This window comes from Oryctolagus cuniculus, chromosome 17 (assembly GCF_964237555.1).
Source record: "Oryctolagus cuniculus chromosome 17, mOryCun1.1, whole genome shotgun sequence".
Taxonomy (NCBI): Eukaryota; Metazoa; Chordata; class Mammalia; order Lagomorpha; family Leporidae; genus Oryctolagus; species Oryctolagus cuniculus.
This window is the reverse complement of record NC_091448.1, coordinates 4,931,158-4,955,007: the sequence shown is the minus strand read 5'-3', so window position 1 is coordinate 4,955,007 and position 23,850 is coordinate 4,931,158. Positions and strand designations below refer to the sequence as shown.

The 23,850-nt window shown below is 50.6% G+C and overlaps 2 protein-coding genes across 6 annotated transcripts in view; one reads left to right on the top strand and one right to left on the bottom strand.

Moving 5' to 3' along the window:
- Positions 1-10,435, bottom strand: part of RECQL5 (RecQ like helicase 5) — a 37,273-nt gene extending 26,838 nt beyond the window's left edge. For 3 of the 4 annotated variants that reach the window (XM_008250950.4, XM_051838408.2, XM_070060300.1), the window contains exons 1-6: positions 9,567-10,435; positions 8,076-8,197; positions 6,268-6,786; positions 5,841-5,946; positions 5,213-5,324; positions 3,487-3,649 (exon numbers count right to left, since the gene is read on the bottom strand). In XM_008250950.4, coding sequence (XP_008249172.2) covers positions 3,487-3,649; positions 5,213-5,324; positions 5,841-5,946; positions 6,268-6,786; positions 8,076-8,197; positions 9,567-9,696 — 1,152 coding nt within the window. In that variant the 5' untranslated portion in view covers positions 9,697-10,435. Of the gene's footprint in view, positions 1-3,486; positions 3,650-5,212; positions 5,325-5,840; positions 5,947-6,267; positions 6,787-8,075; positions 8,198-8,393; positions 8,563-9,566 lie in introns of those variants that run through there. The other variant, XM_070060299.1, reaches the window with a different exon arrangement.
- Positions 10,394-23,850, top strand: part of SAP30BP (SAP30 binding protein) — a 38,798-nt gene continuing 25,341 nt past the window's right edge. Inside the window, exons 1-3 of one of the 2 annotated variants that reach the window (XM_051838409.2) lie at positions 10,394-10,579; positions 11,670-11,779; positions 13,952-13,999. In XM_051838409.2, the coding sequence (XP_051694369.1) occupies positions 10,474-10,579; positions 11,670-11,779; positions 13,952-13,999 (264 nt within the window). In that variant the 5' untranslated portion in view covers positions 10,394-10,473. The remainder of the gene's footprint in view (positions 10,580-11,669; positions 11,780-13,951; positions 14,000-23,850) is intronic. The other variant, XM_051838410.2, reaches the window with a different exon arrangement.

Sequence of the window (23,850 nt, the reverse complement as noted above, 5' to 3'; positions counted from 1 at the left end):
TTTCCTCTAGTGGTTCACTCCTCAAATGGCCACACCAGTCAAGGCTGGGCCAGGCTGAAGCCAGGAGCCTCAGAGCTCTACACAAGTGACAGGGCCCCCGATACTTGAGCCATGATCTGCTGCCTTCTTAGGCACATTAGCAGGAAGCTGGATCAGAAGCAGAGCAGCGGGGACCAGAACCAGTGTTCCGACGTGGAACCCAACATGGCATACAGAGGCTTAACACGCTGAGCCACACTGCCAGCCACTACTAGCATTTTTATGTCATGGGACTGGGTACCAGAATCAGGGTATTTGGGTCAAAGTGTACCTGTGTTTTAGAGTTTAACAGAGGTTGCAAGATTGTTTCCCAAAGAACTGTAATATTTCACCTCCATCTAAGCGGCCCCACTAGGAGCAGGTGCCAGGGCTCTTTTACATAAACCTTAGGTTATTTCTCCTGAATCTGCATTTATCTGTTTACTTTGGAATTTGAGTATCTTTAGATGTGCCGCTCCTGAATTTCCCTGGGAACCTTCATTTCCTATCCCTTGCTTTTCACATTCTTTGTGTTTTTTTTTTTTTTTCTTGGAAATTGGTAAATCCTTTCTTTATTCTCAACTTTAGACTTTCGTTTGCCTCTGCATTGAAATATTTCCCTGGCTGGTGTTGTAGTGAGCAGGTAAAGCAACCATCTGTCACTACCCAGTAACATTCATTCTTTGGTATTTTATGCTTGTTCTTGCAAATTAAATTTTTTTAAATTTCAATTTGTAGATATTTGTGATAATGTGGAGAAAAGCTACTGATTTAAAAAAACGTTTGTCCTGGGACAGGCATCTGGTATAGCGCTTAAGCTGCTGCTTGGGATACCCGCATCCTATATTGGAGTGCCTGGTTCAAACCCCGGCTCTGCTTCTGATCCAGCTTCTGGCTAATGTGCACCCTAGGAGGCACAGGGGATGTTTCAAGTAACTGGGTCCCTGTCACCCACATGGGGACCTGCACTGAGTTCCAGGCTCTCGGCTTTGGGCTGTTGGGAGTTGCTGCTGTTGCACTTGGAGAGTAAACCAGATGATAGAAGGTCTCTCTCATCAGTAAACAATTTTTTATTTTACTTATTTTTTTAAGTTTTATTTTACTTATTTGAAAGGCAGAGTGACAGGGAGAGACAGAGACAGAAAAACGTCTTCCATTTGCTGCTTCACTCCCCAAATGGCCACAACAGCCAGGGCTGGAGCAGGCAAAGCCAGGAGCCTGGCAGTCCATCGGGGTCTCTCACAGGGGAGGCAGGGGCACAGCACTGGGTCATCTTCCCCAGGCACATTAGCAGGAGCCGGATGGGAAGCAGAGCCGCTGGGATTTGAAACAGTGCTCCAGTATGGGATGCTGGCGTCGCAGGCTGGGGATGAACCCACTGCAACAAATGCCAGCTCCAGCTTTTTCATCTGTCTCGTATTTGGCCACGCTGCCGGTTTTCTTAGGAGTTCTAGCAGATTTCTTTTAGGGCCTTTGGGGTATTCTGGGCTACTCAGAGTTTGCTTTCTTTCAGTGACATTTTAGTTTATCTAAATCAGTGGTTCTCAACTCATTGACATTTCTATCTACTGTTACTTTTTCTCCCATTCTCCATGTCCTTGTGAGTTTACATTTTTTTTTCATCCCTTTGTCATTTCGGCAGGCACCAGAAATTAAGTACCTGTACCCAGTCTGCTGCTTTTTTTAAGCAAGTCTACATGTACCTTTTTTTTTTTTTTTTTAAGATTTATTTATTTGAAAGATAGTGTTAGAGAGAGAAGTAGAGAGAGAGAAAGGTCTTCTGTCCATTGGTTCACTCCCCAAATGGCCAGAACGGCCAGAGCTGAGCTGATCTGAAGCCAGGAACCAGGAGCTTCTTCCAGGTCTCCCACACTGGTGCAGAGGCCCAAGCACTTGGGACATACTCCGCTGCTTTGCCAGGTGCATTAGCAGGGAGCTGGACTGGAAGTGGAGCAGCCAGGACTCGAACTGGAACCCATATGGGATGCTGGCACTGCAGGCCGGGGCTTTAACCTGCTACATTACAGTGCCAGCTCCTACATGTGCCCTTTTACAACCTGCTCTCTGCATACAATATCATGCTTTGGGGGGGATTTATCTCTGCTGAATTTTACAGATTTAGTGTGTCGTCTGTACTGCCCTAGACCAGCACACTATGCAACTAAAACGGTTTCCCTATCTGTCACGCTATAGAAGAGCTGGATCTATCTGTCACGCTATAGAAGAGCTGGATCTCTCAACTTTCGTCTATGCTGCATGTCTGGTTCCCAAGTGAGCAGAGCATCTTCCCCTGCATTTGCTAGATAGTCTGGTCTCCTGTGTGGAAAGCCTCAACACACCTTCGCTGCGCGGTGGTTTGCCTTATTTACCTGTAGGAGTTCTCCCCATAGTCAGGCGCGTACTCCGCAAACACCTCCCCCGACAAGGGCTCACATGTTCATTCTGCGTCCAGTGTCTCCCATTACGGAGAAAGTTTTAGTCTGAATTTAGTCAAGAAGCTCATGTCTTCCATCATGATTTCTTTTTCTTTTTTAATTTTTTTTTTTTTTTTGACAGTCAGAGTTAGACAGTGAGAGAGAGAGACAGAGAGAAAGGTCTTCCTTCTGTTAGTTCACCCCCAAAATGGCCGCTACAGCCTGCGTGCTGCGCTGATCCGAAGGCAGGAGCCAGGTGCTTCTCCTGGTCTCCCATGGGGTGCAGGGCCCAAGCACTTGGGCCATCCTCCACTGCCCTCCCGGGCCACAGCAGAGAGCTGGCCTGGAAGAGGAGCAACCGGGACAGAATCCGGCGCCCTGACTGGGACTAGAACCCAGGGTGCTGGCGCCGCAGGCTGAGGATTAGCCTAGTAAGCCGCGGCGCCAGCCCTTCCATCATGATTTCTTCTTTCAGATCCTGAGATGCTCTTTCCTTTCTCAGGATCATAAAAGATTTCCAAATGATTTAGTTTTTTGCGGTCTCTAATCCACCTGTAATTCATGTGAGTGGTTTTGAGTAGGGATCTGATGTATCTTTTTCTGGTACCTGTTATTCCACAACTCAGCCTTTCCTGTTACTTATAATGCCACCTATCACTTAGCAACTTCCCTTACACGCTCGGGTCTGTTTCCAGGCTTACTACAAACATATAATCAGAAAAAAAGAAAAGGCTAAAAACGAAAACAAAGGACATAGCAATACGGGAAAGTGCTTGTATACCAATGTTTTTTAAGACACAGGACTGTTCCTGACTACGGAGAATAGCACTTACACCAACTGCAGTTCCAATATAAAAGCTTACAAAGAAACAAGTCTAATCTAGTTTGTTGCAAGCAGCTCTCCCACTACCCACCCAACACACCACTTCCTTCTTGCTGAACCTCCTAGGCCAGGTGCCCCCCCAGGCTTAGGGAAGCCCGCTCTGCGTTCAGGCAAACTGCACAAAACAAGAGAGGTGGGTTCAGAAGGAAAGAACTGCTGCCCAGGACTCACCTGGAGTTTTGCTATTTCCTTCCTGATCAGGAAGTTGACCTGGTCCCGGTCACTTCTAGAGTAATAGAGACGACACCAAGAAGGCTTCCCGTCCCTGCCAGCCCGGCCAGACTCCTGGTAGTAACCAGCCATAGATTTGGCAATATTCCAGTGGGCGACAAACCTGTAGGTCCAAAAGGACAAGCAGGGTGAGGTGTGAGGGAATGTGGAGTGCCCAGAAGTGGAGGAGCAAGCCTAAGGCAGCAGAACAGGGCTTTCTAGACAGGGACCAGCAAGTAGAAGGTGCTGTGGCTTGGGAATGGTTTGCGTGTGTCCTCACAGGGGCATGTGCTGGAAGTCTGGCCTCTGGCGTAACAATACTGACAGGTGAGAGATCTTCTAGGGGCGATTAGGTCACAGGATCCGGACCCTTGGAAGGGAGAGAGGTAGTTCTTGCAGGGCCAGGCTAGTTCTTGAGAGTCAGTTAGGACAAAGCAAGGCTGTGCATAGTCCCTTCTGCCTGCGCCTGCTCTCCTTCCTGCTTCTCCACGTCGTGAAGTCTCCACGTGGTTGTGGTGCAGCCAGCTGTACCAGACAACTCCCAGCACCGTGCTGTTTAGAACTCTTTCCTTGATAAACCACCCGGCCCCAGATGTTTGGTTATAGCAACACAAAGTGGACTACGACAGAGGCACAGAGAAGAGCCCGGGTGTGACAGCTGTGGGCCATCAGCAGTTCCTGCCGTGGAGCAGCTCAGCTTGCGGGCCACAGCAGGAGCCCAGGGCAATTCCAGCCCAGGTGAGGAATCAAAAGAAACACTGGACTTCCAGAAACAAAACCTTAGCTAAGTCCTTTGTAACTTCTCTAAAGAGGGAAAGGGATAATATTTATTAAATATTCACTATGAATCAATGTATACGTTATTCTCATTTAACTGTTACAATCACCATTAGGTGAGGTAGCCCATTTCACAAAGCGCTTGAGATTCAGGTAGGTAAATCTGTACAAGTCCACACAGTGATGGATGGCAGAGCTAGGATTTGAGCCCGGGGTGGGTCTACCTTCAAAGCTGGCTCGTACAAGACACAGCAGAACCAAAGTCTGTGCCCTTTGAGATGTTGCACGCTGGCTATTTCCTGTGCCAGCTAACTCAGGGTCACTGTGAGGCTCAAGGCCACGCATGCACAAGCGCTCTGCAAACTTCCAAGGCAATGTTGTTGGCTTCAATCAGAGCGAAAGGCCACAGGCTGGAGCTCAAAGTGTTTCCCAAAGGCGGGACCATGGCTGGAGGAAAAGGACGTCCCCATAGTTGCCAGTGTGGGGCTAGGAGGCCGGGAAGCACCCCAACTCTTCTAGAGTGTCATTAAGTCGTAACAAGGGAGGGCATTATTAAGGTCCTTGCCTTTGCCTCTCCACAGGGAGCAGCTTAAGATAATTACTCATGCCGGCCCCTCAATAGGTCCACCTGCCGCGAGGATGGGAGGAAGCAGGGCTCTGTGAATGGACAAGCCCAGCAGTCTACGAGCTGCCCCCTTCTTAGGGACGGCACAGCTGGGCAGTGCAGGCACCTGGGAACAGGCCACACAGACACTGCTAGTGTCCGGCCGTGTGCTGGGAGCTCTCTCCTGGAGCTCCCTTCCTCTCCGGCCCTACGAAGAACACTTGGACTTGGTCCTTTGGGAAGAACACGGCAGCCCACCCCACGCCAGGCCCTAACCAGGAAGGTAAGGCAAGACCCAGAGCTCACCTGACATTGGCCTTGTCCACTCCCATCCCAAAACTGATGGTTGCAACAATTACAGGGACCTTCTCCTCCATCCACTCATTCTGCACCAGCGTTCGATCAGATGCCTTCAGCCCTGAAAAGGAGGGGACGGAAATGCGCCTTTCCCATGGCCTTACCGCACGGTCTGTTCTGGGCGTGACACTGTGCTGGGTACTTCACACGCATCCTGAATCCATTACTTCCCTGCTGTGTGACCTTGGGCCAGGCCCTTAACCTCACACAGCCTCGGCTAAGAAAGACCCTCGCCAATGTGTGGCACGTGGCACTCAGTGAAGGTCACAGCCAAGATTCAAACCCAAGTCCATGGGCCTCCAAAGCCCGGGCTTTCTCTTTACCTGGACTTATGAAAACTCTCACTTGCTGCAGGGTGGGCACAGGACGAGAAAATGCAGCAGGAGTCTTAATTCTCATCTTAGACCTCATTTGTGACTAGAGTGCTTTTAGCGGATTTCAGTGAATCACTTTAGCTCTGCCTGGGTTCGGGAAGAAGATAACGGACAATCTGATTATCTAGAACCTATAAGGAATGAGACCCCCTGAGAAGCCTCTGAGAGAGAAGACAGGACCACAGGGCCTGGGAGCCCCTTACCTGCATGGTAAGCCTTGGCACTCACACCCCTGCAACTGAGCTCCATAGCCAGCTGTTCGCAGGCCTCTCTGGTCCTGCAGTAGACAATGCCACAGCCGGACAACACCTGAATGGAGAGCACAGCATGGAAAGAACCGAAAAATCAGCCCAAAGATGTCCAAAGCAGCTCGAATCCAACTTGTTTAACTCCTCTGTCTCCTCCTGGGGAACCCTGCGTGGGTTTGCAAAGGCCTCACACAGAAGAGCCAACGGCCTGTCTTCCACAGAAGAATCCAGAAGAAGGAAGCCCTGGTAAGGATGACCACGCCGGGAACCCACATATACAACTCTGTGCACAAGCTTTGAGAAGCCTCAGGAAGCCACAGAGAGTGAGGGTATTAGAAAACCAGCAGCCAGCTCTGTGCTGGCCCCAACCCCAGTGCCTCACCCCTTTATTGGTCTTCTGTCCAAGAGCCTTCAGGCAGAAATCCCTCAGGTTCCCAAAGGGGTCGGAAATCAGTTCCTTGAACTGCACATCATAGAAGAGGTTGGCCCGGAAGCAGGGTGTCTTGAAGGTGGCGACGGGTGGCTTCAGGTGCAGGGCAGCAAACACGTCTTCTTGGACCTGTGGGGTGGCTGTGGCTGTCAGAGCCACACAGGGGGTATGCGCCAGGCGGGCACGCAGGGCACCCAGACGCAGGTAGTCAGGACGGAAGTCATGTCCCCACTGAGAAACACAATGAGCTTCATCCACCACCAAGTAGGAGAGCAGGCAGCGGGACACCAGGGAGTGCAGCGTGGGCTGGAAGGAGGCGGAAGCTGCCATCTCTGGGGTGATGTACAGAAGCCTGGTCTGGGGCTTTTCTCGCTCCAGGTCAGAGAGCAGCTCCTTTCTCTCCTGTGCCGAGAGCTTCGAGTTCAGGGAACTCACTGGTACCTTCAGGGCCGACAAGTGGTCCACCTGGTCCTGAGGGCAGAGGGGGAAGAGAATAGTAAAACTGGCCCTCAGGACTTCCGGGATTTCCCGGTCATGTACACTGCTGCCCACCCCTCCACATAAGCAGGAGGGTGACATGGTTGAGAGGACAGGCTCTGAAATCAGACAGACCTGGATTTAATCCTGGTTCACTTAACTGCAACCTGATCTTTAGCTGTTTCTTTCCTCCTCCTCCTTCTTCTTCTTCTTCTTCTTTTTTTTTTTTTTTTTAAGATTTTATTTATTTGAAAGGCAGAATGAGAAAGAGAAAGAGACAGAGAGATCTTCCACCCACTGGTTCACTTTCCAAAATGCTACAATGACCAGGGCTGGGCCAGGAAAAAGCCAGGAGCTCAGAACTCCATCCAGGTCTCCCACATGGGTGGCAGGGGCCCATGTACTTGGGCCGTCGTCCACTGCCTTCCCAGGAGCGATACCAGGGAACTAGACTGGAAATAGTGCAGCTGGGACTCAAACTGGGGCTCCAATAAGGGATGCCAGTGCTGCAGGCGATGGCTTAACCCACCAGGCCACAACACCAGCCCCCTTTGGCTGTTTCTTAACTTCTGAGACTTGGTTTGGTTATTTTTTCCCACCTCTCTTTTGCCTATAAAATAGTTAGCTATCTAATAGGATTATGGGAGGAATTAAACAGAACATTGCATCTCGAAGGTGAAATTAATGTATATAAAGCAGTTAGCACAAAGTCTGAGACCTTGTGAACATTCATCAAGTATTACCACTACTCCCCATGCCTCGATTTCTCCGTGTGGCGGCTGGCTCCTAACCACGTGGCCACCCTTCTCCAATTCCCATTCCATCAGCCCATCTCAGTCCCAACAGGAGGTCAGGTCCTCATTTTTTTTTTCTGTTTCACATACCTGTTCCTCACCAAAATAAAGCAAGCCACCAGGATTTCAAGTCAATATGTATATATTGTATATATCTGTGTCTCCTATCCCAACATGGAGCGCATCAGTGTGTCCATGTTAGCACGCGCGTGAGTGTACAGACACAGTTCCATACGCCTCTGGACAAAACAGGGACAAAGGATGGTGAGGGAGCACAGGCCATCCAAACACTGAAGATGCACAAACACCCCGATACGCATTAGTGGAGAACTCCAGCTGAGGGTAATTCAGAAACTAAATATAGAGGATGAGACAGGCAAATCAGAGACCGTAAGAGGCAGAAGAGCAAATAAAGCAGAAGTGAAGTTTCCGGCCATCAGACTTTCCCGTAACCTTTCTGGGCGACTATTTCCCTATCTCCGGCCTCACCTGAATCAAAGCGATGAGAGGAGAGATCACAATGGTGATGCCTGTGGCCAACAGAGCAGGCAACTGATAGCAGAGGGACTTTCCTGCCCCCGTGGGCATGCACACAAATACATCCTTGTCACCTGCAAAAATACAAGACAGAATCTCAATGCTTCCTGCCTTGACACCAAGATTACTGAAAATTACACGAAAAAAAGTATAGCAAAAGCACTTAGCAGTTTGTGGCACATGCGAGGGCTGTTATGTTAATTAATTCCCTTCCCCCCTCCCCCCTCTGGAAAGGGCAGGGACCCGGGAGATTCGGAAATGTGCACAAACCATTTCTGGTAGAGGCAGTAAGAACGGGGTAGAAGTCTGTTGGGACTTGGATTAAACGGCCACGAGAGCAGAATGCTTTGTGTGTAAGGAAAGACAGGACACCACTTCGAGGTCTTTTGCTTATAAAAGTGTCAACGTTAGAGTGCTGCTCCCCTCTTGACAATCTCCACTTGTCACCACATCTCAGGTCTAAAATATCCCATCCCTTTCCCTCCCTATCTGGGACACAGGCCACTTAATCTTAATGAGATTATGCAGAAGGTCAGTGACGGGATGAGGCTATTGCTGCCAGCCTTACTACTGCCCACACTTAAAGGAATAATCTAGAAGCAGGCATTTGGCCTACTGGTCACAGTGTCAGGATGCTTGCAACCCCTTCAGAGGAGTGCTTGGGTTCAAGCACTAACTTTGCTCCCAATTCCAGCTCCCTGCCCATGGGCACCCTGGGAGGCTGTGTGTGACGGCTCAAGGATTTGGGTCCCCGCTACCCGTGTGGGAGACCTAGCTCAGCCCTGGGTGTTGCAGGCACTGGGGAAGTGAACAAACAGAGGGTAGCTGTCCCTCTGCCTCATAAATTAACTAATTAAAAAAAATTTTTTTTTGACAGGCAGTTAGTGAGAAAGAGAGACAGAGAGAAAGGCCTTCCTTACGTTGGTTCACCCCCTAAAATGGCTGCTACGGCCGGTGCGCTGCGCCAATCCAAAGCCAGGAGCCAGGTGCTTCTCCTGGTCTCCCATGGGGTGCAGGGCCCAAGCACCTGGGCCATCCTCCACTGCACTCCCGGGCCACAGCAGAGAGCTGGCCTGGAAGAGGAGCAACCGGGACAGAATCCGGCGCCCCGACCAGGACTAGAACCCGGTGTGCCAGCGCTGCAAGGCGGAGGATTAGCCTAGTGAGCCGCGGCGCTGGCCAAAAAAATTTTTAAGTGAAAGAGGACGGGGATCTAGGAACTGTTTTCAAAGACAACTTGCAGTTCTGGCCATGAAACCTAAGAACCGGAACAGCTGGTGACTCCGTCACTGGGTCTGCAAGCTTTGGGTGACAAGTCCAGACGCTTCCAGAAGCAGGCGTGGGTCAGGGGTCGGGGGAGTGCGAGGGGCCAGCAGGAGGGTGTTCTGCTGCAGTGCTGTGGTGGTCGGGAAGCACGCAAAGCAGAGAGCTTGGTAATATTACCTTTCACTACAGCCATGGTCGCCCTCTCCTGCAAAGGCGTCTTAAAGGAGTCAAACCCAAAGACCTTCTTCAGCGTGCTCCGCACTCGCCGCTCAGGGTCGGAGGGGTTCGGGGGAGGGCGGGCGCTCATCGCGGCGGAAAGCAGCAGCCAGAGATTAAGGCAGAGACGGAGACCGTTTGCGACCAGGACCCTGTGCCCTGCTTTTAAAAGACTCTCCTCCGTGGGTACGAATCTGCGCTATTGCACTTATGCATTATCTTCAAGTAGTAACGCCTTCAGAAATGCAATCCTGGGTACTCGGCATCCCCACTGCTACATGTGACTCGCCCAGGCCACGGGTGGGTAGCCCCGAGATGCGGATCAGACCACGACAAGAAACACAGACGCCTTCCGAATATTTGGCGCGGGATGGTTTTTCTAAGATCCACCTTCTGCTCTTTCTTCTACGAGCGAAGCCATGAGGCCCCTTCTCCCGGGGCCCAGCCCACCGCTGCCCGCCTCCGCAGAGTCCCAGATGCGCAACTTTCCCCCTTCCCCAGCCCGAAGCTCCCTTTACTTCACCCCAAGGCCAGCGGTGGGCCGCCCCGGAGTGAAGGGTTCTTCGGGGTCGCTGGCGCCCGCTGGCTGGGGAACTACTCCGAGACCCCCACACGCCCTCCCAACTCTCCAGAGACCAAAACGCCGCAAGTCCGCTGATAGGCAAAAACCTTATATCCTTATATCCGTCGCACAGTGATGACGTCGCGAGAGGGCGGGCGTGAGGGGGCGGGCCAGCCGCGCAAACGTCGTTTTGATTGGTTGTCGGCTTGGCGCGTTCTCGCGGGAACGGGAAGAAGTTGCCTTATCTCACGGAAGTTGGCTACTTTGAGTCATAGGCGTGTGCCGCGTCGGGGCTGTGGGAATAAGATGGCGGGGAAGAAGAATGTTCTGTCGTCTCTGGCAGTTTATGCGGAAGATTCAGAACCCGAGTCTGATGGCGAAGCTGGAGTCGAAGCGGTGGGCAGCGCGGCCGGTGAGTCCCGAGTGGGAAGCTGGAAGAGGGAATCGTGTGTTCGCCCAGAACGCTGCTCCCCTCGCGGGGCGGGAGGCACAGAAGCGGTCGTCGTGCCCCGAGTCTGGGACCCCGGAGCTCCAAAGTGCGGCCGGGAGCCCGGATGAGTTAGCGGACTCGAGAACGAACGTCCTCCTGCCCGCTGTTCTGACGGCTCTGCTGAAGCTTGGACGGGAAGTCTCCGTATCGAGCTTCGTGCTGGGCAGGCGATGGACGAAGCGGCCGCGGGATCCACGCCGCTGAATCCCTGCGTGTTCCCGGGCCCTGTGGTTTGTTGGGGGAGAGCGCGGAGTAGGACGTCCGTGGAGGGTTACAGGGCCCCTGTCTGGTTAAAGTGTAGCTGTTTTTTAGGAAGAGCACTTGCAAGAGGGAGGTTGACCCTGGAGTCGGGTCTGTGCTTTTGTGCGCTCTCTTAGCGATTCTAGTTAACGCGTTTTTGCCGTCTCTCCGTCATGGCGTTGGTGGATGGGAACAGATTTCCGGGGAGAGCAGAGGGAGGCCAGACACCAGGCGGGGCCTCGGTTTCCGCGTCAGGAAGCAGCAGGGGCTGGCGCGGGGTCGTCGCGTCGCACCTGTGGTTTTGTGTGTTCTCTGGTGGTTCCAGTTGGTCTCCGTCCTTTGTTTTTTTCCGAAGTAGAAAAGGTTTTGTCTCAGAAGTGGGCGTGGTCGGGACCCCGGTGGAGTGCCCTGTTGGGGTCTGTAGGTGGGGTGAGAGGTGCCGCCGGAAGACCGTGGAGGCCAGCCGGCAGGCGCCCGCGGTGCAGAGCAGACCCGTGGGATCTGCGGAGGCGACCCGCGGTGCAGAGCAGAGAAGGGGAGGCCTCCGTCGGCGGGACACGGGCGGGAAGCCTTGGAGACAGTTCAGCAGTCGGCTTTCGTCTGTTCTTTTAGCGACCGCGTCTGCTACACTGGCTCTTCCCAGGGGCAGAATCTGGACCTGTGGTCGCTCACGTGAGGCTTCGGTTGCCCGGTTACCTTCTAGAATGTTCTGGGCACTCAGTTCACTGGGAGTTTCTTGACCTTAACACTCACCCCCCCCCCTTTGTTTCAGAGGAAAAAGGCGGATTGGTTTCTGACGCCTATGGGGAAGATGACTTTTCTCGCCTAGGAGGTGATGAAGATGGTTACGAGGAAGAGGAGGAGGAGAACAGCAAACCGTCGGTAGGTGATCTCCCGCGCCCAGAGCTGTACGGCGCCTGCATTTGTCAGTCTTTCTGAACTGTGCTCCCTCCCAGGGCTCTCTTCCCCTCCCTCTTCTGTTTGGTATCAGTTGAAGAAACTGGGTTGGATATCAGTAGTTCTGTTTGAAAATGAAATTTGTTTAATCCAGACCATTTTGTATTAGCTTTTGAATTGAAACTTAGGGGGAAAGACATGGACTATTTTATTTAACCCATATATCAATGGGTGTTTTACGTCGACTTTTCCTATTTAGATATTTTATTCCATTTGTAATTGTTCATCCTAATTGGTGTATCATTTATATCTGCAATCAACTCTGTATTATTTTTAATCCTGGTTGGGGCTCATTCAAGTCTTTCAGTTTATTAACAAGGTAAGGAAGGAAAATTATTGTGTATTCACCCACTTGGATCCTTTTCAGCTTCTCTCTTGACGCCTTCTGTCAGGGTGCCCTTGGTTCTTGATCACAGATCTTGCCGGAAGTTTAATAGGTGCTGGGTGACAAAGAAAGGCAAATGTGGGTCTTCACTAACAACAAAACACGTCAGACACACGTTCTCTCGAGCAGCAGGGGCCAGAGTTAGCGGTCTCCAGGAAAAGATAAGGACATTCAGTGGTGCTTAGCTCAAAGATGGACAAAATTGAATTTGGATGCTGAGTCTGCCTATCTAGTGACAGTTTTCATCAAAACACTCACAGTATACTTTTTATTTGTCTGAAAATTTTGTTACATGTTCATGTGGAAATGTTAGCATTAAAATGCTTTCTAACTTAACTAAGAAATGTGTGTGTATTTTAAGCTCTTTTGGGAACAAGCCTTTAACCCTTCCCATTATTGCTGATAATTCAGAGTTGACTAAAATTGATTAGAAACGCTTTGCAAGTTTTCATTTGCTGATTTTTCTCAAGTACATGCACATTGGCTTAATATCCATACTCTTTTCTTTACTATATTTGTATAATTTATGTTTTTGAAGTGTTTTTCCATATTTGTGTTGCTTAGTGTTCTCATCATGGTTTAAGCTCTCTGTTATATTTTAGTACAATCCGCTCATCAAATCCCAGTGTAGACATTCTGAAACGTGATTGTACTCAGCTGAGCTCCACCTCTCGTTATTTGGCATAACAGATTGCATTTTAAGGATATTATGAAAACTGCATTTAAAACCTTGGGCTCTGGCACTTACAGGGCAGCAAAATCTCACAACCACTAGTGGAGTTCATTCAAGTCTCTTACAGTAACAGCAGGGATGCTATATGATGTCTGGTTAAAGCGTCACTGTTGAAAATAGCAGGTTTAAATGAAACCAGTTTTTCCTAGGCATTTAGTCTAAGGCTTTGTCTGTTGGGAGTGTTTGGAAGTGGCAGTGCCGTGGACTTGGCCAGGAGGGAGTCTAGGCCTGGGTCTGCTCCCGATCGTTAGTGTTCAGTGGAATGATGGGCTCACTGCAGAGAGCGCCTCACCCACACGCGAACCTCCTCTGGATAGGGACGAGATGGCTGGAGCGGGCCGGTGGCCGTTCTGTGGACCTTGGGTGTGGAGGAGACCGCTCAGCCGGGACCCAGGAAGACGGGGCATTTCCTTCGGTCCTGCCTGACGCGCTCGCTCCAGTGGTTTGGTGCTTCCCTTCCTGTGTTCATGTTAGTGCAAGTACTGCTGGGCAGAGGCACCGCGGTGTGGCTGTGTGTGAGTCAAGCACTCTGTTGTCAAATGATGTAGGAGGTCCACGTCTGATGTGCTTGTGTATATGAAAGTCAGAGTGGGGAGTTCATAGTCCTGGTTTTAAATAATTGATATTCCCGTGGAAACACTGCCTGCTTTATCCTGTGGCCTGGTCTCACTCTTCTGCAGTATGTTGTAACCTTTCTCCATTTTTATGTGTATGATTTCTAACTGGCATTTTCATCGATGTGGGCTGTGGCACCACTAGACTAACTTGGCTTTGCTGCTGTTTTTTATTTTTTTCTCCCCCAAACATCTCCTTTTCCCCTTCTCTTTCTCTAGTTCTGGGTCCTGTGGTAGGGGAGGGGCTTTTGGTGGGATGACCCCGGCTGGGTAGACGGGCTGTTTGCTCCAACCCCTAGTTATGCATGTGCGATCTCTCAGGCCCACCTCTGTAAGCTTAATCCTTTGAATTCTTTGTCTTGTAGGAAGATGACGATTCAGAGCCTGAAAAACCTGAGGCTGATGACCCAAAGGTATTTGGTGTTGGCTGTGGTGGTGGCTGAGTGCAGACAAGGAGTTCGGACGTGAGAGCCCAGATCCCGTGTCTGTCAAGATCTTTTCCTCTAACATGTGTAGCCATGTGGACATTTTCTGGGACAAAACCAGCTTTATAAACAACCTGGAGCCCACCTAGGAATGATTAAGCCCTGAATTAGTTTGATTTCCAGCCTTCTAGATTGTGCCGTATCTCCAGACTAGAAAGGCAAGAGTTCTTAGTCCAGCAAGCCACCTGCTTTCTGCACCCCAGGTAGTGCTTTGTGGGGTCACTGCCCCCGTAGGTGGGTTAGATGTGGAGAAGTTTCTAGAATCAGGAAGGCATAAGGGCTGTATTGTGTATGTGGGGTTCTCTTCAGTCATCTAGAAGTAACAAAGGGCCAGGGAGGGGTCCGACTAACACGGGGCCACCCACCGGCTGTTGGGGTTACTCAGCCTGATCTTAGTTGTCCCAGGGGTGTGCCCTTCCATCTTGTGCGAGCCGTGCACATTGGTCTTTTTTAAAAGAGTAACCTGTCTTCTCCATAGTTGTCATCCTGCAGCAGTGAGAGTACTGGAAGCAGTTCCTGCCACTGTCCTTGAGGCGCCTGTGTGAGAAAGGTTAAGACCCCTTTGTTGATGAAGCTGTTGTGCTGTGCACCTGGCACTAAAACTGAACCTTTTGCAGTGTTCTATGGGCCAAACCTTTTTTTTTTCTTTAAAGAGAAAGACTAATTTCGTTACTCTAGGCTTGGAGAACAGGGACATAGTTTTATCATTAAAAACTGCTTTGAAACAAGCTGAAACCTTCAAGGTGACCTGGTAGGAGTTAGGGAAATACTGTCTAGTTAGAATCTAAAACAATACATCCATGGCCGGCGCCGCGGCTCACTAGGTTAATCCTCTGCCTTGCGGCACCGGCACACCGGGTTCTAGTCGGTCGGGGCGCTGGATTCTGTCCCGGTTGCCCCTCTTCCAGGCCAGCTCTCTGCTGTGGCTGGGAGTGCAGTGGAGGATGGCCCAAGTGTTTGGGCCCTGCACCCCATGGGAGACCGGGATAAGTACCTGGCTCCTGCCATCGGATCAGTGCAGTGCACCGGCCGCAGCGCACCGGCTGCGGCGGCAGTTGGAGGGTGAACCAACGGCAAAGGAAGACCTTTCTCTCTGTCTCTCTCTCTCACTGTCCACTCTGCCTATCAAAAAACAAACAAACAAACAAACAAAAAAACAATACATCCACAAGTAGAGTGTGAGCTTTTCTATATTTGAACTGGTTCTGTGATTGGATAGAATTGTGTGCAGCTGTTGAAGTAAATCCCTAACAGGCTGTGGATGATACAGACAAGGACACATGTTACCATGAAAGACAGTTTGGCATCAGCATGCAAGAGAAAGAAAAAAATGAATCCTGGAAACTCAATGCGCACTACCCTGTGTGCTGATTGAAGAGCCCAGGCCTGGGAACTAGTCCAAGCCTTACTGACAGAGTGGGGGGCAGACTTGAGCTCCGGTTCAGAGACGTGCAGAACTCTGCTCAGGCTGCAGAAGGAAAATGGTCACTAGCGTTAGCATCAGCATGCTCTGCTGCAGCCGTCTGGGTGTTAGGGTGTCCGTGCATCCAGCAAGCCCAGGGAGCTGTCAGGTACAGGGGCGTCAGTTGCGGGGGAAAGGAGACTTGCAGGAGCTGGAGTCGTTTGCAGTAGCGGCCTTTGCTAAAGGCTGGAAGGCTGGGGAGGTTGGCAGGAGAGCAGGGTACGTGCACTCAGCCGCATTTCTTCTGGAGTACTGAGATTCAAACGCGTCCTCCGCCGTGACAGGCTTCGTGAGAGGGGAGCCACATGAGAAGCAGAACAGAGTTCCCCACACGGCACGGGGGACCCGGGGGTGATCTCTGCCTGCCTCTGCTTTCTCAGGCTCACCTCAGGGTTGGCTGATGTCCTTTACTGGACTGAGTTTTGAGTTTCATTGTAGAATGAAAATATTTCTGTTGTTACTGGGGACCCCTCCAAAATGTACCCCTCAAAGTCACTTAGTTCTTTTGGAGTGTGGCCGTGGAAGGCTATTTATTTGAAAGGCAGAGTTACAGAGAGGCAGAAAGAGAGAGGTCTCCCATCCACTGGTTCACTCTCTAGATGGCTGCAATGGCTGGAGCTGTGCTGATCCAAAGGCAGGAGCCAGGGACTTCTTCCTGGTCTCCCACATGGATGCAGGGGCCCAAGGACTTGGGCCATCTTCTACTGCTTTCCCAGGCCATTGCAGAGAGCTGGATCAGAAGTGGAGCAGCCTGGACTCGAACCGGTGCTTATAAGGGATACTGGCTCCGCAGGCAGTGGCCTTACCCACTATGCCACAGTGCTGCCCCCCCCCCCCAATAGATCTTTGTTAGAAGTGTCATTTGCTTATTTTTTGATTTGAGAAGCAAAGAGAAATCTCCCATCCACTGGTTCACTCCCCAAATGCCCCACAACAGCTGGGATTGGATCAGGCCCAAGATGAGAGCCCAGAACCCAATCCAGGTCTCCTTCATTGGGTGCAGAGACCCAAGTACTGAGCCGTCACATGCTGCCTGCACGTTAGCAGGAAGCTGGAATTAGAAGCAGAGCTGGGCCGCAGGCATTCCATTGTGTAATCTATTTTGTTACCAAATGGGTTGCTGTCATTACTGTTGTTTCCACTAGATGGCATTATCCTTTCTACTTTGATGTTTATAAGCTTTTGATGTATTCTATAGCTGTTTGCAAAATGTTTTGGTTTCTTCACACAATTTAAAAGTGAGGATCCCAAAGAGCTGCTGTTCATTTTGGTTTTATCTATTGCTGTCTGTTTGTCTTCGAAGTCACAACTGCATTGTGACACAGTGGGGTAAGCCACCGTCTGAGATTGGCATCCCATGTGAGCGCTGGATTAAGTCATGGCTTCTCCACTTCTGATCTGGCTCCCATCCCAGCACCTGAGGAGGCAGAGGAAGGTGGCCCAGACACTTGAGACTCTGCCCCGTGTTGGAGACCCGGATGGAGCTCCTGGCTCCTGGCTGTGGCCTGGCTCGGCTCTGGCCCGTGCAACTATTGGGAGTAAACCAGCAGATGGAAGATATCTTTCTCTATTTTTCTCTCCCTCTTTCTCTATAACTCTGCCTTTCAAATAAATAAAAATAACAAGTTTTTTTTTTTTTTTTCAAAAAAAGTTGCCTGAGAGAATTTTAAGTAATCAATTCATTTTAAAATAAAATTAAACCCAACACATATTAACATAAATAATATTGTTATGTAAAGTAAGTATTTCTGAAATTTAAAAAAGTGCCAAGAATGGCATTGTCTTACTGTGTACACGTGTCTGTGATGTTTAGCTTAACAGAAGACTGGTGGGTTCTCACACATGCTTCCGCATTCAGTCTGTTGGAGTGTGTTGTTTGGGTCAGCCTGTTTGAAGAAAATCCGGCTTCGCACAGGAAGTTGGCGAAGGGAGGACTGTTTAAGAGCCCTTTCAGTTAATTGTGGGTGTTCTCTGACAAGTGGTGGTTTCCTGAAGGTTGGTTGCAGCGTGGAACGTGAAACCTCATCAGAGAGCTTTTTGTTCTCTGCTGCACTATGCTCCACTGGTCCCACGTGCGCTTGGAGTGGATCTTTTTACAAATTTATTTGAAAAGCAGAATTAAAGAGGGAGAGACAGAGGGAGGTCTTCCATCTGCTGGTTCACTCTCTGGGTGGCCCCAACAGCCAGGGCTGGACCAGGCTGAAGCCAGGAGCCAGAAGCTTCTTCCAGGCTTCCACGTGGGTGCAGGGGCCAAGCACTTGGGCCATCCTCTGCAGCTGTCCTAGGAGCATTAGCAGGGAGCAGGATTGGAAGTGGAGTGGCTGGGACTTGAGCCAGTGCCATATGGGATGCCTGTGCCATGGGCAGTGGCTTTACCCCCTACACCACAGTGCCGGCCCCTGGAATGGATCTTTTACCCATAAAAGATTTTACATCATCAGGCATGGTGATTTGAAAAATGTTGATTTACTGAGTTACGCATATCTCCTAGATGTCAACCCATTTTGTTCTATGATATCCAGAAGATCATGTTAGTGACACCACTCGCCTGATCAGACAGGCTCTTGAGTGTGGACATGTCACGCTCACAGAGGGGAGTACGTGTTTTCTAGCACTTCAGGAATTTTTGCTTGAAGGCTTGAGTTTCATCTCTGCCAGTAAGTGCCGTCAACATCTCCCCTGAACTGACGGCTTCGTTTTTAAGGAGAGGTCTGCTAAATACCTGAGGCCAGGTAGCCAGTGTGTCTGTCATTCTTTCAAGTGAAAATGATACTCCTTGAAGAAAATAGTAAGTCCTGTGAGGTGACTGTCTGTCTTCGGTTTGCCGTGGAAGTGTCTGTGCGTACCTCTCATGCCATCACACAATGTTAAAAGATGGTGCTCAAGGATCAGGATTTTTTTATTATTATTATTTATTTATTTGAAAGGCAGAGTTACTCAGAGAGAGAGTGAGAAGGCGAGTTGGAGAGATCTTCCTTCTGTTGATTTACTCCCTAAATGGCTGTAGTGGCTGGACTTGGGCTGGGCCCGGCTGAAGCCAGGAGCCTGGAACTTAACCTAGATCTCCCAGGAGGCAGGGACCCAAATCCACGCGCCATCACCTGCTGCCTGCCAGCGTGCACATCCGCAGGAAACTAGAACGGAGAGTGGAGCTGAGCCTGCCCAGGCTCTGTGTTATGGAAGCAAGAGCTTAACCCACTGCTCCACATGTCCACTCCAGCAGTCACGATTTAATAAAACTAATCATTTTTACTATTTTGCATAGGACAGTCTTAAGTGAAATTGGGTTTTTGGTTTGTTTTTGATTTTTAGTGGTAAATGAGCACATGGTGGCTGCTGCTGTGGTTTGGGGTCTACCTTGTTTGTTCTAAAGCCCAGCAGTTCACCCACCATTGCTCATGGAAACATCAGCACAGTGAAAGGGCAGTGACTTACTGTTATAAAATTAGATGTTTTTTAGATGTGTTTATTTATTTGAAAGGCAGAATGTTGGAGAGGGAGAAACACAGAGAAAGATCTATCTCCCATCCCATCCATTGGTCAACTCCCCAAATGGCCACAGCAGCCAGGGCTAGGCCAGACTGAAGCCAGGAGCCAGGAACTCCATCCGAGTGTCCCACACGGGTGGCAGGTGCACAACCACTTGGGTGTTGCCCGCTGCTTGCCCAGGCTCACTGGGCAAAGCTGGATGTGAAGCAGAGCAGCCAGGACTTGAATCCTCGGGCTACAACACTGGCTCCATGAAGAGTTTTGCCCCTGCAGAGCTCCAGGGATCCACAGACCAACTTTGAGAACTAGGCTTCTCAAACCATAATTGTGGGTTGGTGATATCAGATAGTTGCTTGATCACTTTTTATTACTCTGCATGTGTTACACTTACTGGGTCTTGAGCAGTGTTGGCAGCAGGTACATATCTAGAAGAAGACGGTTCAGCCCAGCAAAGCAGGAGGAAGCCAACGATCCGGAATCAGACCTGGGTTTGAATTCCAGGTTACTTGGGGAAGTTGCTTACCTTCAGTTTTTTCCATCCAGAAAATGGATATCATGCTAGAATATGCCTCATTCATTTGGTGAGAATTCAGCAAGTGAAAGTGAAGTCCTTGGCTTCAAAGCACCCAGGATGTCCTGTATTAGTAGCAGGAAGCACTGCCAGTCCCTCCTGGGCTCACTTCCCAGGTCGGACCGTGTCACTGCCCGTTTTGGAAGAGTGATTTCTGTATTTTGCACTCGAGTTTAGAGAAGAGCAGTCGTAAAGGTGAGAGGGGACTTAAAGCCACATCTCGTGAGGAAAAGTTAAAGGGGCTGAAGAGAGGCAGGCATTTGATGTAGCAGTGCAGGTGTCACTGGGGATGCCTGCATCCCAGATTTGAGGGCCCGGGTTCAAGTTTCTGTTTGCTTCCAATTCCAGCTTCTTGCTAGTGTCCATCCTAGGAGGCAGCAAATGATGGTTCAAGTACTTGAGTTCTTGCCAACTAAGTGGAAGATCTGCATTAAGTTCCAGGCTCCGGCTTCAACCTACCCCAGCCTTGGCTATTGGGGCATTTGGAGGGTGAGCCAGACAGATGTCTCTGTCTCTGACTTTCAGATAAAACAAAAATAGTTTTTTAAAAAGGAGCTGAAGATGATTAGGGAAACTTGGGAAGAACAAGGAGTTATGTTCTGGTGTTTGGAAGTTGGAAAGGGAAAGATGGTGGCAGTCCTGCACAGAAGCTGAACCAGCTCATAGGATCACCCAGAAGTCCGCCTCAGCAGCACGGAGCGCTTCTGGCATCTCTAGCGAAAGTGGGCTGGGCTGCTCCAGGAGGCAGTGAGGAGCTCCTCGTCCCTAGAGGGAAGTCGTGAGAAACCGTTTTCGTGGGTGTCCTAAAGGAGACTTGTGAGAGGGCAGGCATTTGGCCCGGCTGGTTGGGATGCCTGGGTTTCAATGCCAGCTCTGTTCCCTGGGGGGGGGGGGGGCAGTGGGTGCTCTCTCAAGGACGTGGGTACCTGCCATCTGCATGGGAGATCTGGATTGAGTTCTGGCTCCCAGCATTTGGGGAGTTGACCAGTGGGTGGGATACCTGTGCATGTATCCATCCATCTCGCTCTGTCAAATAAAAATTAAAAACATACGGAGAAACTTTTAAAAAATTGGGGGATTGAGGTTGGACTAACGCTCTAAGGGGTCCCCTAGTTGAGTATTCTGACTTTACCTCCTGACCTTAAGAAGCACAGAAAGACATGGAAATTGCCCAGTTTCAGCATCTGATGTTTGGAGTCACCTGTGAGTGCAGAGTTCCTTCTCTGGGAGTTTGAATACAAGGTGGTGGTTCCAGACCCCGCTGTGCGGGAGCCTGTGTGGTCCTGGCCAGTGGCCCAGGGGACCCTGCAGTGCACCTCCTCACTAGGGAGGGCTGGGCTTTCTGGGGGAGGCTGGTGAGCAGCCTGACCCTCCTGTGTTCTGATGACTGAACAGAAGGTGGCACTGGTGCCCTGAGAAAGCCCAGCAGTGGCATTCCGGACAGCTCAGGCGGGGAGAAGGGAGCCTGGCAGCCCGAGTGTTTCCTCCATGTTTGCCCTTGGCACATGAACTTCCTTTTCCTTTTCTTTTTCTTTTTCCTTTTTTTTTTTTTTCCTTTGACAGGCAGAGTTAGACAGTGAGAGAGAGAGACAGAAAGAAAGATCTTCCTTCCGTTGGTTCATCTCCTAAATGGCCACTACAGCCGGTGCGCTGTGCCGATCCGAAGCCAGGAGCCAGGTGCTTCCTCCTGGTCTCCCATGCGGGTGCAGGGCCCAAGCACTTGGGCCATCTTCTCCTGCCTTCCCAGGCCATAGCAGAGAGCTGGACTGGAAGAGGAACAACCGGGACTAGAACCCGGTGCCATATGAGATGCCGGCGCCGCAGGAGGAGGATTAACCAAGTGGGCCACGGCACTGGCGCCCATGAACTTCCTTTTCCACCACTCACCTTTATCCACGTGTTACCTCAGACGTGTTCTCCTTTTTATTTTTTCTCCACTCCTCAGTTCCTGTGGCTGAAGGTATTTCCACTCACTCGGCTGTCCCTGGCACACCCTTCCTTTGAAAACAAGCATGGGGATTGCTGGCCTGGAACGAGAAGGATGGAGCAGCCTGTGGCCAGCTCACTCGGGAGGGGCTGGGATTGCCGGCTCCCTGAGGTGTGGTCCAGGCTTTGATCTAGGAAGAGGATCCTCCTGGGCCAAGAAACAAGCACCTGTGGAAACAAAACAGTGTCTCTGGGTCAAGGAGGTGGCATTGGGTGGGGGAAAGTTGTTGGACATTTTTTAGAAAGGCGTGTTGGCCCCAGTTGAAGTAAAAGAAAACATTTTAAAAATACTTAGAGCCCAAAACTAGTGCTGAAAGTAAAGATCACCACTCGAGCCATTCTGTGGCCTTGTGGTCAGAAGACCTGGGTTGCTCTGTGGCCAGCATCCCTCCAGCTGTGGGGACATTGCCTAGGAGGTCAGGGCTGTGCTACCCCTTTGTGAGGTGGTCATAACAGCAGCATGGGGGGACATTGTGAAAGTGCTGTTCACAGGGTAAAATGTGGCTATTGGTAGTGCTCAGCTTTGTCAGTGTAACAGTCTGATTAGATGCCCTTCTCCTGTGGGTAGAAGTAGCCACGTTTTCTCAGGTTACCGCCCTGGGTGTCCCAGTTTTTCAGAGCTCCTTGCCCAAAAGAAAATACCTAACTGTTCTGCTTTTAAGTAATTACCTCATAATTCAGTAGCCCATTGAAAAAATAACTTTGCGTGGTATCTGACAAATATTGCCACATCAGGGCTGGCTTTGTGGCACAGTGGGATAAATGCTGCCTGTGATGCCAGCATCCCCTGTGAGTTTCAGTTTCGAGTCCCGGCTGCTCCACTTCCAATGCAGCTTCCTGCTAACGCACCTGGCAAGCATCAGAAGACGGCCTAAGTGCATGGGCCCTGCCACCCACTGAGGGACCCTGATGGAGCTGTTGTAGCTGTTTGGGAAGTGAAAACCAGCAGATGAAAGACCTCTTGCTCGTACCCCGTCTTTGTGACTTTGCCTTTCAAGTAAATAATCTTAAAGTAATGCCACATTGCCATGAAGCCTTTAAGTGTCCTGTGGTGCCTTTTTGAATTTTTGGGGTTCCTTGATGCACGGTTTGGGAACTGCATGGTAAATTGTGTTAGAGCTGCAGGGGCTCACCTAAGTCCTCACTTACCTGGCTCTGTGGCCCAGCTCAGGCAAATGGTTCTCTGCCTCCAGTGACTGTCCATACCTGCTGAAGGCGGCTCCATTTCTTAATTGTCATGCATCATGTTTTTGAGAGGCAGAGATATTTCCCGTCTACTGCTTGCAAGAGTTGGGGCTGGAGTGGGCCGAGGTGAGGAGTCGGGAACTCATCTGGGTCTCCCCCGTGGGGTGAGGGAGTCCCAGTACTTGAGCGTCATCTGCGCCTCCTGGGATGTGCATTGTTAGGAAGCTGGAATTGGAGGTGGAGGAAGTGGAGTGGGGACTCAAGTCCAGGCGTCCAGTCAGGAATGTGGGCCTCCCAAGTAGCGTTTCAGCTGCTGCACCCGGCACCCACCCCTGTGCATTATTGATTGGCTAGGAGTCTAGCTAAAGGGTTTATATTGGACAGGACTGGCTTGATAATTCCCTCACTGCAACTCCTTCCCACTGCTTCAGCATTATTATTGATCTTCAAAGTATCAGAATCAAAGATCTGGAGACCGAGTGCCACCTAAGTAGCTTATTTCCAGGGATGTGGTTCTCTCTAAATGCGCTCAGCCGCTTGGACTGATCAGCTGGTCCACCCCCTTCTGGGTGGCAGGGACCCGAGCACTTGGGCCATCATTCGCTGCCTCCCAAGAGCATTAGCAGAAGCTGGATCGGAAGTGGAGGAACTGGAACTTGTACCGGCGTTCCTACTTGGGGTGCAAGCATCCCGAGGCCCAGCTTGACCTGCACAGCACCGCTCGTCCCGTTATGGTCTCTTTCCTGACCACGTACGGAGGACGTAGACCAGCCTGGGCTGTGCAGAGGGTTTTCCTGGTTAGTTCTGGCTCTGCTTGCTGCGCTTCCAGGACTCTGAAAGCAAGGTGTGAGTGCTTATATTTATTTATTTACTTGAAAGGCAGAGTTAGAGAGAAGGAGAGACATAGAAAGATCTTCCACCCTCTGGTTCACTCCCCAAATAGCCCCAATGACTGGGGCTGAGCCAGGCCAAAGCTAAGAGCCAGGAGCTTCTTCTGAGTCTCCCATATGGGTGCGGAGTTCCAAGGACTTGGGCCATCCTCCACTGTTTTCCATTAGCAGGGAGCTGGATCAGAAGTAGAGCAGC